Source organism: Calypte anna, unplaced genomic scaffold (genome assembly GCF_003957555.1).
Source record: "Calypte anna isolate BGI_N300 unplaced genomic scaffold, bCalAnn1_v1.p scaffold_68_arrow_ctg1, whole genome shotgun sequence".
Classification (NCBI taxonomy): domain Eukaryota; kingdom Metazoa; phylum Chordata; class Aves; order Apodiformes; family Trochilidae; genus Calypte; species Calypte anna.
Window position 1 is genome coordinate 49,830 of NW_022045524.1, and position 15,592 is coordinate 65,421.

At 57.6% G+C, this 15,592-nt stretch overlaps 2 protein-coding genes across 2 annotated transcripts; both read right to left on the minus strand.

Annotated features, from left to right (window-relative positions):
- Nucleotides 1-1,815: 1,815 nt before the first annotated feature.
- On the minus strand, nucleotides 1,816-4,195 carry CUNH19orf54 (chromosome unknown C19orf54 homolog). The gene is made up of 6 exons (XM_030468773.1): nucleotides 4,115-4,195; nucleotides 3,179-3,303; nucleotides 2,960-3,089; nucleotides 2,305-2,375; nucleotides 2,070-2,212; nucleotides 1,816-1,854 (listed from the first exon to the last, which is right to left on the minus strand). Exons 2-6 carry the CDS (start codon nucleotides 3,279-3,281, stop codon nucleotides 1,816-1,818), a joined length of 486 nt encoding a protein of 161 aa, XP_030324633.1. The 5' UTR covers nucleotides 3,282-3,303; nucleotides 4,115-4,195.
- Nucleotides 4,196-7,887: 3,692 nt separating this feature from the next.
- Nucleotides 7,888-13,989, minus strand: LOC115600355. Its single transcript, XM_030468774.1, has 14 exons — nucleotides 13,912-13,989; nucleotides 13,321-13,425; nucleotides 13,064-13,223; nucleotides 12,516-12,613; nucleotides 11,726-11,875; nucleotides 11,282-11,436; nucleotides 11,058-11,199; nucleotides 10,794-10,931; nucleotides 10,357-10,533; nucleotides 9,815-10,003; nucleotides 9,619-9,720; nucleotides 9,117-9,220; nucleotides 8,361-8,411; nucleotides 7,888-7,897 (listed from the first exon to the last, which is right to left on the minus strand). Exons 1-13 carry the CDS (start codon nucleotides 13,987-13,989, stop codon nucleotides 8,363-8,365), a joined length of 1,647 nt encoding a protein of 548 aa, XP_030324634.1. The 3' UTR covers nucleotides 7,888-7,897; nucleotides 8,361-8,362.
- Nucleotides 13,990-15,592: the final 1,603 nt, after the last annotated feature.

Consider the following 15,592-nt stretch of genomic DNA (forward strand, 5'->3'; position numbering starts at 1 on the left):
ATAGGAAAGGAAAGGAAAGGAAAGGAAAGGAAAGGAAAGGAAAGGAAAGGAAAGGAAAGGAAAGGAAAGAAAAGGAAAGGAAAGGAGAAGAAAGGGAAGGAAAGGAAAGGAAAGGAGAGAAAAGGAAAGGAAAGGAAAGGAAAGGAAAGGAAGGGAAAGGAAAGGGAGAGAGGAGGAGGAGGTGGAGGAGGAAGAGGAAGAGGAAAGGTCCTGTTTGTCTCCCTCACCAACCACCAGAGGCTGCAGCTGGTTCTCCAAGGAGCTGCTCTTCAGGGTATCTCTGTCCTCCTCCTCCTCCTCCTCCAGCATCCTCAGCAGGCTGGGCAGTCCCTCCGCCATCTTTTAGGAAAAAAGGGAAAAGGGCTGGAGCAGGAATGGGGAAGTTTGGGTCAAAGCTTTGGGGACAAACACGGAAAAGCTGTGAGCTATGTGTGGGGTCTCCTCTCTCCTCTCTCCACTCTCCTCTCTCCTCTCTCCTCTCTTCTCTCTTCTCTCTTCTCTCTTCTCTCGTCTCTCGTCTCTCCACTCTCCACTCTCCTCTCTCCTCTCTCCACTCTCCACTCTCCTCTGTCCTCTCTCCACTCTCCTCTCTCCTCTCTTCTCTCTTCTCTCTCGTCTCTCCACTCTCCACTCTCCACTCTCCTCTCTCCTCTCCGCTGCACCCTCAGGGTCGGAGTGACACCCGGAGATGTCACAAAGGACCCCAAGACTCCGGGTTTCAGAAGCTTGGGGACAGGGACATCAAGAGCTGGGGGGGGACAAAAGGACCTGGAGTCCTCCTGGGAAACTGGGAAGGGAAGAGTCCCTCACCTGGGAAAGCTGAAGTCTTGTGGACAAGGGTTTTGGATCAGAGGGTCTTGAGGGCCCTTCCAAGCTGCAATTCCAAGGTTCTGATGATTCTCTGAATGGTTCCAGGATCCTGTGAGAGATCCCAGGATCCTGTGGTTCCATGATTCTGTGATTCCATGGTTCCATGATTCTCTGAGTCCACTTTCTGAGTGATTCCGTGATCCTGAGTCCAGGATTCTCTGGATAATTCCAGGATTCCAGGATTCTCTGAATGGTTCCAAACCTCTTTTTCCTTCCCTTTAAATCCTGAGGGATCTGGGAGCCTGCAGGAGATTTGGGATCCATCCTGAGGGATTCCCCCCAAAGGATCTGGGGGTGTTGGGATCCACCTGGAGGGATCCAGGGGTGTTGGGATCCCCCCTGGGATCTGGGAGTGTTGGGATCCATCCTGAGGGATCTGGGGAATCCTCCCCTTGGGATCTGGGGGTGTTGGGATCCACCAAGAGGGACCTGGGAGCCTGCAGGAGATTTGGGATCCATCCTGAGGGATCCCCCCTGGGATCTGGGGGTGTCGGGATCCATCCTGAGGGATCCTCCCTGGGATCTGGGAGCTTGGGGATCCACCCCAAGGGATCTCGGGAATCCTCCATGAGGGATCTGGGGGTGTTGGGATCCACCTGGAGGGATCCAGGGGTGTTGGGATCCCCCCTGGGATCTGGGGGTGTTGGGAACCCCCTGGGATCTGGGGGTGTTGGGATCCACCCAGAGGGATCTGGGGGTGTTGGGATCCATCCTGAGGGATCTGGGGGTGTTTCTTGGGGGGGGGTTTGTTGGGGGGTTTGGAGTGGGGTTTTTTGGGGGGGTTTCTTAGGGCTTTTTTGGGGGGGGTGTTTGGGGGGCTTCTCAGGGTGGGTTTTTTTTTGGGGGGGTGTTTGGGGGGTTTCCCATTTTTTTGGGGGGGTGTTTAGGGAGTTTCCCTTTTTTTTTGGGGGGGGGGGGATGTTTCTGGGTGACATTTCTTGCACTTCAGGGCTTTTCTTGGAGGTGTTTATTGGGGGGGGATTTCTTTTTTGAGGTGGGGGGGTTGTTTATGGGGGTCCCAGCAGCACCGCCCTCCCCCTCAGCCCCCCCCCCAACCCCCCCTCGGGTACCACATAGTGGTGCCCATCCCCCTCCCTCCTGGGGCTCAGCTCTCCCAGTTGCCCATTACTGGTTTCCAGTCCCCCCCAGGGCCATAAATGGGGCCGGGGGCTTTTCCCCTGTTGTCCCAACACCCAAACCTCCCCCCCCTCTAAGACCCCCCCCCCCAAATCCACCCCCCCCAATAAAAACTCCTCCTGGGGGGCGTGGAAGAGGTTGGGGATCTCGGGGTCCTGCTGGAAGTTGGGGGGCAACGCCGAGGTGGGGACCCCCAGAATGACACCTGGGGGGGGGGGGAAGGGGCAAGGTCACCTCAGAGCCCCCCCCCCACACCATGAGGGGGGTCCCTGACCCCCCCCCCCCTTTGTTTTGTACCTGTGAGCACAGCCCAATGGGCTTTGTGGCCGTGTTTGTGGCAGGGCTCGTGGTTGCTGTCTTCATCATAACTTGGGGGGGGGGGTTAAGGGGGGGCAACAGGGTGAAAAGCCCCCCCCCCACACCCCCAAATCCTCCCAGCCCCCCAAATTAACCCCCTCCCCCAATAAGACCCCAAACCCCCAGTAAGAAATCATCTGGACCCCCCCCCAAAATACCCTGAGTGGGGGCAGCACCACACGAGGGGGGAAATGGGGGTAAAATGATCCCCCCCCCCCCAAAAAAAGACACAACCCCCCCCAAAAAAGCCCCCCCCGGATTAACAGAGCCCCCCCAATAATATTAAGGGAGACTTAGGGGGGTTGGGACCCCCCAAAATGGGGGCTCCCAGCCCAGTGGGGACAGAACCAGCAGAAGGGGTTGGAAAAAGGATTCCCCCCCCCAAAAAAAAAGACACCCCCGCAAAAAGAGGCCCCCCCCAAGAAAAAGCCCCCCGGATAAACAGAGCCCCCCCATAATGTAAAAGGGAGACTTAGGGGGCTTAGGACCCCCCAAAATGGGGGCTCCCAGCCCAGTGGGGACAGAACCAGGAGAAGGGGTTGATAAAAAGGATTCCCCCCCCCAAAAAAAAAAAAAAATCCCCCCCCCAGGATACGGCACGAGGAGGGGGAGCCCCCGGGTGAGGTGCTGGAGGATCTTGGGGCGATTGGGCCCCCCCAGGCCCCCCGAAACGACCTCAGCTCTGCAGGGGAAGAGCTCCTGGGCCAGGGCTGCCATGTGCAGGGCTGCAACAAGAACAAAGGGGGGGGGGAAATAATAAAAAAAAAAAGGGGTTTTGTGTCCCCCCCCCTCCCTGATTTGGGGTTTTTTTTACCTGAAAACATCTCCCCCCGGGCAGTGAAGCCCCGGGCCTGGGCTGCCCCCAGCACCTCCCCCAGACCCACCCCGTGGGAGGGGGCCAGGAGTGAAGCTGCCATCCAGAGAGCCACCAGCCCACACCTGGGGGGGGGCAAAGGGAAGGGGGGGGGCACAGGGAGGGCCACTGACCCCCCCCCAAAAACATCCAACCCCCCCTGACCCCCCAAACCCCCCCCAGACCCAACCCACCCCCCCTTGACCATCCCCCCCCACCCCCGACCTCCAAACCCTCCCTGACCCAGCCCACACCTGGGGGGGGGGCAAAGGGAAAGGGGGGGCACGGGGGGGGAGCACTGACCCCCTCTGACCCCCCCACAGTCCCCCAGATCCCCCAAAGCCCCCCCAAATCCAGCCCATCCTCCCTGACACCCCCAGACCCAACACACACCCCCCAAGCCCCCCTGCCCCCCCACACATTGGGGGGGGGGGTGAAGGGAAGGGGGGGGGGGGGGGGGCACTGACTCCTCCTGACCCCCCCCCAGAAACAACCAACCCCCCCTGAACACCCCCATCCCCCCCTACAGCCCCCACAGTCCCCCCAGAACCCCCCCAGAACCCCAACCCACACCTGGGGGGGCAAAGGGAAAGGGGGGGCACGGGGGGGGGCTCTGACTCCCCCCTGACCCCCCACACACTGGGGGGAGGGCAAAGGGAAGGGGGGGGGCACAGAGGGGGGGGCACTGACCCCCCTGATCCCCAATAACCCCCCCAGAGCCCCCCAAAACCCAGCCCGCCCTCCAGGACACCCCCCCCGACCACCACCACCCCCCCCGGCCCCCCACACCTGCGGGGGGGGGGGGCAAAGGGAATGGGGGGGGCACACAGGGGGGGCACCCACCCCCCCGTGATCTCCCCCTGACCCCCAAGACTCCCCCCGACCCCCCCCTCTTACTGGGGTCCCTCCTGCAGCAGGGGGGGGGCCGGGCGGTGGAACAGGAGCCACTTCAGGGGAGGGGGGAAGCTAAAAGGGGGGGGGAGGGACCTCAGGGACTCAGGGTGTCCATGCTCATCAGGACCTGCAGGGAGGACAAAGACCTTGAGCCTGGTGTCTCCTTCCTTCCTGCTGCCTCTGCCACCCCCAAGAACTCCCAAATCCCAGGGAGAGAGCCAGGGACAGAAAACCTTCTGCCTGTGCCCACAGGAGGGGGTGAGGGGGGGAAAGTCAAAGCCCAGCCCCTGCTTTGCATCCCAAATCCCAGCAGAGGGTGGGCAGGGGGCAGATCTGAGGGGCTGGGAGCTCCTGGAGCTTAAAACTCAGAACCTACCTCGTAGTAGAGAGTGGGTTTGGGGCTCAAGATGTGCTCTGCAGGGGGCAGCCAGAAAACACTGGAGAAGCAAAGCTCCAGCAGGATCTTCTCCTTGCCTTCCAGCAGGGTTCCCACCGTGCTGCAAAGAGAGAGGGCCCAGTTGGACCTGTTCTGATCCAGATGGAGATCAGCTATTAGTTTGGAGAGGGAAATTCTGATCAATTACATCCAGATGGAGATGGACTTTTAGTTGGAGAGGGCAAAGAGAGAGGGTCCAGTTGGACCTGTTCTGATCAATTATATCCAGATGGAGGAGAGGGCAAAGAGAGAGGGCCCAGTTGGACCTGGTCTGATCCATTATACCAATGTAGAGATGGACTTTTAGTTGGAGAGGGCAGAGAAAGGGTCCAGTTGGACTTGTTCTGATCCATTATAGCCAGATGGAGATCAACTTCTAGATGGAGAGGGCAAAGAGAAAAGGTCCAGTGGATCCAGTGGATCTGTTCTGATCAGTTGTGTCAAGTTGGAGGAGAGGGCAAAGAGAGTTCAGTTGGACCTGTTCTGATCAACAATATAGATATGGAGATCAACTTTCAGTTGGAGAGGGCAAAGAGAGAGGGTCCAGTTGGATCTGTTCTGATCCATTATATCAATGTAGAGATGGACTTTTAGTTGGAGAGGGCAGAGAAAGGGTCCAGTTGGACCTGTTCTGATCAATGATATAAATATGGAGATCACCTTTCAGGTGGAGAGGGCAAAGAGAGAGGGTCCAGTTGGACCTGTTCTGATCAATTATATCCAGATGGAGGAGAGGGCAAAGAGAGAGGGTCCAGTTGGATCTGTTCTGATCCATTACATCAAGACAAAGCTGGAGGTTCCACCTTTAAATCCTTCCAGTTGTGTAAAACAAGAGAACCTGATAAGGATGGACTGAGCCCCAGCCTGGCCTGCAGTAACTCTCCTCTGGCAGGGAAATGCTCTCTGTTAAAACTTAATTTTTATCTCCCACAGCAGAATATTCCCACCATGACACCCACCCCAATAACACCTACAATTAGACCAGAGTTTTGCTCCCTCCTCTGAGGAGATGGGGCAGCTGGGGGCAGGAAGGTGTTAACAGGGTGTGCAGGGTCCCCCCGGGTGAGAGGAGCCCAGGAGGGCTGGGCAGGTACCTGAGCTGGGTAATGGCCTGCATGGAAAGGTGTTTGACTTCTGTGGTCAGCTGGAATGAGGAATCCCCTTCAGCACCCCTGCAGAGCAGGGAGAGATCAGAGCCAGAGCCACCAAACCCCCCCTGCCTGGTGCTGGGAAATGGGGGGGCTGAGATCAGCCCATGGATCAGCCAGGAGCACCTGTGCTGGGTCAGGAGCTGCTGGAAGGGGCCCAGAGAGTGGTGCTGAACGGGGCCTGCCTTCACAATGGCGGCTGTGGTGGTCCCCCAGGGATCAGTGCTGGGCCCAGTGCTGTTCAATGTCTTTAGTGATGATTTAGAGGAGGGGATTGAGTCCATAATTAATTAATTAGCAGATGACACCGAGCTGGGGGGAGTGTGGGTCAGCTGGAAGGCAGGAGGGCTCTGCAGAGGGACCTGGACAGACTGGAGAGTTGGGATGATCCCAAGGGGATGGAGGTTCAAACACAACAACCCCAAAACTGCCCAGCAGAAAAGGCAAAGCGTTTGACACCATTTCCCTCAGGATTCTCCTGGAAAAGCTGTCAGCCCATGGATCAGCCAGGAGCACTTTTGGCTGGGTCAGGAGCTGCTGGAAGGGGCCCAGAGAGTGGTGCTGAACGGGGCTGCCTTCCAAAATGGCGGCTGTGGTGTCCCCCAGGGATCAGTGCTGGGCCCAGTGCTGTTCAATGTCTTTAGGGATGATTTAGAGGAGGGGATTGAGTCCCTCATGAGGAAATCTGTGGGGTCAGCTGGAAGGCAGGAGGGCTCTGCAGAGGGACCTGGACAGACTGGAGAGTTGGGGCTGATCCCAAGGGGATGAGGTTCAACACAACAACCCCATGGGGAGCTCCAGGCTGGGCACAGAGTGGCAGAAAGGGACCTGGGAGTCTGGATTGCCAGGAAGGTGACCATGAGCCAGCAGTGTGCCCAGGTGGCCAAGAAGGCCAATGGCATCCTGGGCTGGCTCAGGAACAGCGTGGCCAGCAGGTCCAGGGAAGGGATTCTGCCCCTGTGCTCAGCTCTGGGGAGGCCACAGCTTGAGTCCTGTGTCCAGTTCTGGGCCCCTCAGCTCAGGAAGGAGATTGAGGTGCTGTCCTGGTTTGGGCCAGGATAAAGGGGATTTTCTGTCTTGTCCTTTTGCTTTCAGCTCAGTCTCTTGTCAGCAGCTGCACTTGGTGAATTTAACAGCCAGTTTCTCAGTCAGTGTGTGCTCTGGGACTGATCCCACTCGATGTTCAGAGGTACTGCTGGAACCTGGTGTGCAGAGCCAAGGACACTGCTCAGCTCTGAGGAACATTTTACCCTCCAGGAGGAAGAAAGAGATCCCACCTGGAGCCTCCTTTGGGGAGGAAGGGACAAGAGAGATGCCAGAACTGACCAAACAGAGGATTCCATCCCATCCACCTCATCCTCAGGAGAAATTTGAGGCATCACGAGGGCCAAGCCAGATCTCCTGCCCTCTCCTTCCTTCCTGCCTTTTTCCTGCTTCCCTTCCTTCACCCGGCATCCTGGAAGGTTACCCCAGGGTGTTGGGAACCCCCCTGCAGTCTGCTCATCCCTCCCTCCCTCCCTCCATCCATCCCTCCCTCCCTCCATCCATCCCTCCATCTCTCCATCCCTCCATCCATTTATCCATCCCTCCATCCATCCATCCATCCGTCCCTCCATCCCTCTATCCATCCATCCCTCCATCTCTCCATCCCTCCCTCCATCCCTCAGACCATTCCAGGGGCTGAGCAGCTCTTGGCCCTCCCTGGGAAACCCTGGGATGAGGTTTGGACCCTTTTCCCTTTTCCTCCCTGGAATCTTTTCACCTTTGGCTGCTGAATTCAGCAATCCATGAGTGGGGATCCCGATTCATCCCTGATGAAAAAAAAGGGAAGGAGGGAGAGAGATCCATGGGCTGGGAACTGAACTTCACAACTTTATTGAAACAAGAACAGGAACAAGAAACAGGAAAAAAACTCCTAATTATGGACAATATGTACAAATCAACAGGGCAATGGAGTCGCCAGGATTCTCCCCCTCTTCCCTTTTCCAGGAGGTGGAATCCTGGAGTGTCAGCAGAGGATTGTTCCCAGGGAAGAGGAGGAATTTTCCTGGGGAAAAGCTGGAGCTGCTCCGGGCTCAGCAGCACCAGAACCTTTTGGTTTTTTTCCATTTTTCCTTCCCCTGAGGGAGCCAGGGTGAACATGGTCTGAAGTCGCCAGGCAGCGGATGGAGGGGATGGCAATCGTGCTCCAGGGGTAAAGTGCTGGGACCCAAAATCAAATGACTTCAGAGAAGAGACCCCAAATGTCCCCCCAGCAATCTGCCAACCTCCTCTGTCCCCTCCCCAGGTTCTGTCCCCTGGCCCAAGCTCTGTCCCCCCCCCCCAGGTCCCTCTGTCCCCCCTCAGGTTTCTGTCCCCTGTCCCAGGTTCCTCTGTCATCCCCCCAGGTCTCTCTGTCCCCCCCCCAGGTTCTTCCCTCCGGTCCCTCTGTCCCCTCCCAGGTTCTGTCACCTCCCCCGGCTCCTCTGTCCCCTCCCCAGGTCCCTCTGTCCCCCCCCAGGTCCCTCTGTCCTCTCCCCAGGTTCTGTCCCCTGTCCCAGGTTCCTCTTCCCCCCCCCCCCCGCTCCCTCTGTCCCCTCCCCAGGTCCCTCTGTCCCCTCCCCAGGTTCTGTCCCCTCCCCAGGCTCCTCTGTCCCCTCCCCAGGTCCCTCTGTCCCCTGCTCACCACTAATCAGCTCTGAGAGCTTCTGATGGCTTTGGCCCCGAGCAGCAAGGCCTGGGAAAAAATGAATAAAAAACATAAAGAAATAAAAACTAAAAAGAGGGAATCTTCAGTGTGCTGCTGCCCCCCCTCTGCAAGCCCTGGGGAATAAAGAAATAAATAGGTAAGGAAATAAAGAAAGAGAGGAGAGAGGAAGAGAGAGGAAGAAAAGAGAAGGAAGGAAAAGGAAAAGAAGGAGAAGGAGAAGGAGAAGGAGAAGGAGAAGGAGAAGGAGAAGGAGAAGGAGAAGGAGAAGGAGAAGGAGAAGGAGAAGGAGAAGGAGAAGGAGAAGGAGAAGGAGAAGGAGAAGGAGAAGGAGAAGGAGAAGGAGAAGGAGAAGGAGAAGGAGAAGGAGAAGGAGAAGGAGAAGGAGAAGGAAAGGAGAGAAGGAGGAGAAAGAGGAAGAGGACGGAGAGAGAGAAAGGAAAGGAAAGGAAAGGAAAGGAAAGGAAAGGAAAGGAAAGGAAAGGAAAGGGGAAAGGAAAGAGGAAAGGAAAAGGAAAAGGAAAAGGAAAAGGAAAAGGAAAAGGAAAAGGAAAAGGAAAAGGAAAAGGAAAAAGAAAAAGAAAAAGAAAAAGAAAAAGAAAAGGAAAAGGAAAAGAAAGGAAAGGTGACCACCAGGAGGGGGAAGCATCTCACAGCCAGCACATTAAGAGTTGTGTTTAACCCCTTAGGGAGTGCCCTGGGAGATGTGGAAAACGTGCTGTGGCTGTGGCTCACCCAGGAACCTGATGGCTTCCAACCTCAGGGTGTCCTGAGCATCCTCCAGGTATCCCAGGCTTCTGCTCCAGGTATTCCTCAGCTATGCTCCTGCCCTGCTGCAGCTGGAGAGAGCAGGAGAGGCTTTGGGCACCTCCCAGTCCCTCCTCCCAGCCCAGTCCCCTCTCCCAGCCAGGAGACAGGGGGACTGAGGTGGAGAGGGAGCCCTGGGGGTGCTGAGACCCCCGTGGGGTGCAGGGAGGGGAGAGGGGGCTCCATCCATCCATCCATCCATCCATCCATCTCTCCATCCCTTCATCCATCCCTCTCTCCCTCCCTCCCTCTCTCCATCCCTCCTGGAAAGGAACCCCTGGAGCTCTTTCCTTCAGGACAGGGACCAAGGCTTCAGCTCCAGGCTGGGAGCTCTGGGTTGCAGCAGAGCTGCAGATCCCCCATCCCATCCCATCCCATCCCATCCCATCCCATGACTTTTCCCTCCTCCAGCCTCAGGCTTTGTCCTCACCAAGCACTCCCCAATCCTCCAGGTCTGCTCTGTCAGCACCAGGTCCTGGAGCTGCTGCCACTGGAGCAGCTCTGCAGCAGCCAGCAGGGCTTGGCTGGAGGCCTGCAGGACACCAGAGCTTGGGAGATGCCACCCCCCTCCTTTTCCTCTGCTTTTCTTCCCATTCCCACCCCAAAGCTCTGGCTGGAAGCTGTACCTGGGCCACGCTGGGGCTCTCATCCCTCATGTGGAGCCAGAGGTGGAAGAGCCCCCGTCTCACTCGCTGCTTCAGCTCCCTCCTCCACTTCAGCTCCCTCCTCCACTTCAGCTCCCTCCTCCCAGACACTTTCTGCAGCAGCTCTGTGAAGAGCTGGAGGGAGAATTCCCTCAGGTCACTCAGCATCTCCTGGGGAGAAGAGAGCAGGACATGAGACAGAGCAGCTCTGCCCCTGGGGAGGAGCCCATTCCCAGCTGGAACAGCCCCAGGGTGCAGAGAGCTCAGGGAGAGGCTGAGCTGGGCTGCAGGACTCAGAACCCAGACATTTAACCAGCCAGCCATCCATTTATCCATCCCTCCAGCCATTTATCCATCCATCCATCCATCCATCCATCCATCCATCCATCTCTCCTTCCATCCTTCCCTCCCTCCTTCCCTCCCTCCCACATCTCCCAGAGGAGACAGGAGAGGAGCAGCCCCTTCTCCCAGTGCTTCCCTAGGGATCAGCTTCCCAAGGCCTGCTGCTCCCAGCCCATCCTTACGTTTCCAAACAGAGGCAGGAGCTTGTCCAGCAGCTCTGGAGCCATGGCAGTCACCTCCTTCCTGCTCAGTTCCCTCAGCACATTCCTGAAAATCTTGAGGGCCTTCAGCTGAACATCCTCAGCCCCCTGCTCCAGCACCTCCAGCAGGTCTGGCAGCAGCACCTTCAGCTTCCAGGCCTGGGGAAGGGAAAAAGGAGGAGGAGATCCCAAGGGACTCCTGGAAACGTCCCCAGGAAGCCCCTGGGACCCACCCTGGCATGGATGGAGGGATGGAGAGAGGGATGGAGAGAGGGATGGAGGGATGGATGGAGGGATGGATGGATGGGTGGATACATGGATGGATGGGTGGATACATGGATGGAGGGAGGGAGGGATGGTGCTGCCACTGGATTGCAGCCATTCCCTCCCCTTCCTGCCCTCTGGAATTCCCTGCTCACCATCTCAGGAGTCTCAGACAGGGTGGCCATGCCAACGAGTGCCACAGAGAGCACGTCCTGGGTCTGGTCCTTCAGGAACCTCCAGAAGGTGTAGGCCTGGGCAAAGAATTCCTGGGACAGGTACATGGTGGACAGGAGCTGAAAGAAACCCAGGAGTCAGGGATGGGCAGAGCTGGGGGAGGGAGCTCCCTGCACCCTGCAGCTTCTGCTTCCCCCAGGGAGCTGAGGAGGGGGCACAGGGGGGGTCCAGAAATGGGAACTCACAGCCAGGCAAGAAATGTCCTCGGAGAGGGTGGAGAAAAGCAAATTCTGGTGCCTGAGCTGGAGCTGCTTGTGCAGCTCCACCAAAACCAGATCCACAGCCCCGGGTTTGGTGAGCAGCATCTCCCACATATCTAGCCCAGAGCTGCAAGGAAAAGCCCCCTGTCAGCAGGGCTGCCTCAGATCAAGGGAATTGGGGGAACTTTGGGTATTTTTGGGGCCGGTACCGGTCTCCTGGAGGAGCAGTGTCCAGCAGCAGCTTGACTGCATCCTCAGGGTTCTGCTCCAGCAGCTTGAGGAGCAGAGAGCGCACTCCCTGCCAGGCTGAGTCCCAACGGATGGAACAGAGGGTCTGGTAGAGGGAGGTCAGGACCCTGGGCATCTGGAGAGGGAGAGGGATCAGCAGGGAGGCAGGGATGAGGAGGGAGGGAGGGATGGGATGGGATGGGATGAGGGAGAAAGGGAGGGAGGGATGGGGGGATGGATGGATGGATGGATGGATGGATGGATGGAGGAAGGGATGGATGGAGGAAGGGATGGAGGGAAGGATGAATACATGGATGGATGGATGGATGGATGGTTACATGGATACATGGATGTATGGAATGAGGGATGGAAGAAGGAGCAAGGGCTGAGAGGGCTGAAGGGCAGCCCAGGCAGAGGCCCCTCACATCCACGATCCAGCGCACTGACTCTCCTGTGATCCCAAGCAGGACGCTGCCCACCAGCTCCTTGTCATAGATGGTGAAGGATTGCATCCCCTCCATGACCCTCAGGATGAAACCTGTCCTTTCTGAGGGCTTCAGGAACCCTGAGAACATCTTGGGGAGGAAAAAGAGAGCAGGGACATGAAGCATGAAGTGCCCTGATGGTGGGGTCTGCCCAGCATGATTCTGGGGATGGAATCTGCTCTTTCTGAGGGCTGGAGATGCTTTGCTTATGTCTTTGGGAGGAAGAAGAGAGCACAGAGACATCACATGGGGTGCCCTGATGGGGGTGGCTGAGCTGGGGTCTGCCCTCAATGATTTTGGGGATGAAATCTACTCTTTCTGAGGGCTGGAGGTACTTTGAGAACATCTTTGGGAGGAAAAAGAGAGCAGGGACACGTCACAGGAGGTGTCCCAGGTGGGAGGTGCCCAGCAGGGGTGGTGGCAGCAGAGCCCAGGGGAAAGCTGCAGCCCCTGCCCCGTGGGAGGATGAGGAGAGAGGAGCCCCAGGGTGAGCAAGGAGGTTTGGGGTGATGAGCAGAGGGTGCTGCTGGCCCTACAGCCACCCAGGGCTTGCTGGTGGCCAGGAGGGCTGGAGCTGGAGCTGGGATGCTGAAGGGCAGCCCTGGCATCATCTCTGCCTGGGGACAGCGAGGCCACCCCAGCTCCCCTGTTCCTGGTGCCATTGCTGACAAATGTCCCCCCCTCTGCTGCTGCCCTGGGGAAGGGTGGCAGGGAGGGGGAAGGTGACTACCTCAGTAACAGTTCTGGCAACCTCAGAGCAGGAGGGGGCAGCAGTTTGGACTTCCCAGTCCTGTCGGAGTTCTTCCTGGTCCTCGGGCAGGGTTGTGCCTGAGCAGGGCAGAGACACAGGAGGGGGTGAGATCCAGGAGCTCTGCAGGCAAGCTGAGCACATCCTGAGGAAGGCTTGGAATGGCTGAGGAGGGAGATGATGAGCCAGGGGCAGGAGAGGAGGAGGAAGAGGAGGGACTGGGGAGCAGTGGAGCTGCCTGCATGGGAGCTCCTGGGCTGGGAAAGCCCAAACCCTCCAGCCCTGGAGCAGCCCCACAATTAAACCATGGCTGGAAACCCCCCAGGGCAGGGGGAGAAGCTCTCCAAGGGAGGTGAGGAAGAGGAGGAGTGGGGCTGCCTTCCTCTTTGAGGGAGCAACATCAGCAGCCTGGGGCTGGGGAGCAGGGGAGAGGCACTGCTGGTGTCCCCAAAAAGCCCAGGAATGGTCTGTGGCAACCCCCAGGAAGACAAGCAGAGCCCTGGGGGATGTTGGTGTGTGGCTTCTCTTACCTTTCTGGTGCTTTTCGATGAAGAAGCACCAGAGAGCATCTAAGGCCATGGCACTGGTGTCCTCCTCTTTCTCCTTGAAGGACAGCAGCAGGACAAGCTGGCCCAGCAGCTCCCCAAAGTTTGGGATCTGGAATTCCTGGTTCTCCGTCTTTTGATCGTGCTGGGGGAGGGAAGCAGAAGAGCAAAAGGGGAGCAGAGAGCTGGAGGGGTGTGCAGGGAGGGGGCTTTGGGCTGGCTGGAGGGTTCCAGGTCCTTACTTTCCCCCAGAAAGAAGCGGTCAGGAAGCGGCTGAGGCCGCGGATCCTGCCCACTGCCCTCTTCCGAACCTCGGGCCTCTCACAGTTGGAAAAGTTTATCAGCAGCTGGGGGGAAAGAGAGAGAGAGAGAGAGAAGCTCCTGGTGTGTCCTGGGAGCAGACACCCCCTCCAGCAGAACCAGCATCCATCCACTCCTGGGCTGCACCCGCTGGGTCCCTTGAGGCTGGACGGGGGTTCCCTGGGTACCCCACAGCCTTGTGGCCAGGCAGGAGGCAGGTGCCACCCCCTGGGTGCCAGGAAAGCCTGGGGGGCAGCCCCTGGTTACCCCAGGATGTTGGGAACCCCCCTGCAGTCTGCTCATCCATCCATCCATCCATCCATCCATCCATCCATCCATCCCTCCCTCCATCCATCCCTCTTCCCATCTCTCCATCCATCCCTCCATCCATCCATCCATCCCTCCCTCCATCCATCCCTCCATCCATCCATCCATCCCTCCATCCATCCATCCCTCCCTCCCTCCCTCCCTCCCTCCATCCCTCCCCTCACTCCAGGACAACCCCTTCCCTCCACCCTTTGCACATCCCAGACCTGGAATATCATCTCCAGCACCTCGCTGACCCTGGATTCAGGACAATTTGCCACCACCTGCTGCAGCAGGGTGTCCATGCTCATCAAGACCTGCAGGGAGGACAAAGACCTTGAGCCTGGTGTCTCCTTCCTTCCTGCTGCCTCTGCCACCCCCAAGAACTCCCAAATCCCAGGGAGAGAGCCAGGGACAGAAAACCTTCTGCCTGTGCCCACAGGAGGGGGTGAGGGGGGGAAAGTCAAGCCCAGCCCCTGCTTTGCATCCCAAATCCCAGCAGAGGGTGGGCAGGGGGCAGATCTGAGGGGCTGGGAGCTCCTGGAGCTTAAACCAGAACCTACCTCGTAGTAGAGAGTGGGTTTGGGGCTCAAGATGTGCTCTGCAGGGGGCAGCCAGAAAACACTGGAGAAGCAAAGCTCCAGCAGGATCTTCTCCTTGCCTTCCAGCAGGGTTCCCACCGTGCTGCAAAGAGAGAGGGCCCAGTTGGACCTGTTCTGATCCATTATATCAATGTAGAGATGGACTTTTAGTTGGAGAGGGCAGAGAAAGGGCCCAGTTGGACCTGTTCTGATCAATTATATCCAGATGGAGGAGAGAGCAAAGAGAGAGGGCCCAGTTGGACCTGTTCTGATCCATTATAGCCGGATGGAGATCAACTTCTAGTTGGAGAGGGCAAAGAGAAAAGGTCCAGTGGATCCAGTGGATCTGTTCTGATCAGTTGTGTCAAGATGGAGGAGAGGGCAAAGAGAGTTGAGTTGGACCTGTTCTGATCAACGATATAAATATGGAGATCAACTTTCAGGTGGAGAGGGCAAAGAGAGAGGGTCCAGTTGGATCAGTTCTGATCCATTACATCAAGACAAAGCTGGAGGTTCCACCTTTAAATCCTTCCAGTTGTGTAAAACAAGAGAACCTGATAAGGATGGACTGAGCCCCAGCCTGGCCTGCAGTAACTCTCCTCTGGCAGGGAAATGCTCTCTGTTAAAACTTAATTTTTATCTCCCACAGCAGAATATTTCCCACCATGACACCCACCCCAATAACACCTACAATTAGACCAGAGTTTTGCTCCCTCCTCTGAGGAGATGGGGCAGCTGGGGGCAGGAAGGTGTTAACAGGGTGTGCAGGGTCCCCCCCTGGGTGAGAGGAGCCCAGGAGGGCTGGGCAGGTACCTGAGCTGGGTAATGGCCTGCATGGAAAGGTGTTTGACTTCTGTGGTCAGCTGGAATGAGGAATCCTCCTTCAGCACCACCTGCAGAGCAGGGAGAGATCAGAGCCAGAGCCACCAAACCCCCCCTGCCTGGTGCTGGGAAATGGGGGGGCTGAGATCAGCCCATGGATCAGCCAGGAGCACCCTGTGCTGGGTCAGGAGCTGCTGGAAGGGGCCCAGAGAGTGGTGCTGAACGGGGCTGCCTCAAAATGGCGGCTGTGGTGTCCCCCAGGGATCAGTGCTGGGCCCAGTGCTGTTCAATGTCTTTAGTGATGATTTAGAGGAGGGGATTGAGTCCATAATTAATTAATTAGCAGATGACACCGAGCTGGGGGGAGTGTGGGTCAGCTGGAAGGCAGGAGGGCTCTGCAGAGGGACCTGGACAGACTGGAGAGTTGGGCTGATCCCAAGGGGATGAGGTTCAACACAACAACCCCAAAACTGCCCAGCAGAAAAGGCAAAGCGTTTGACACCAT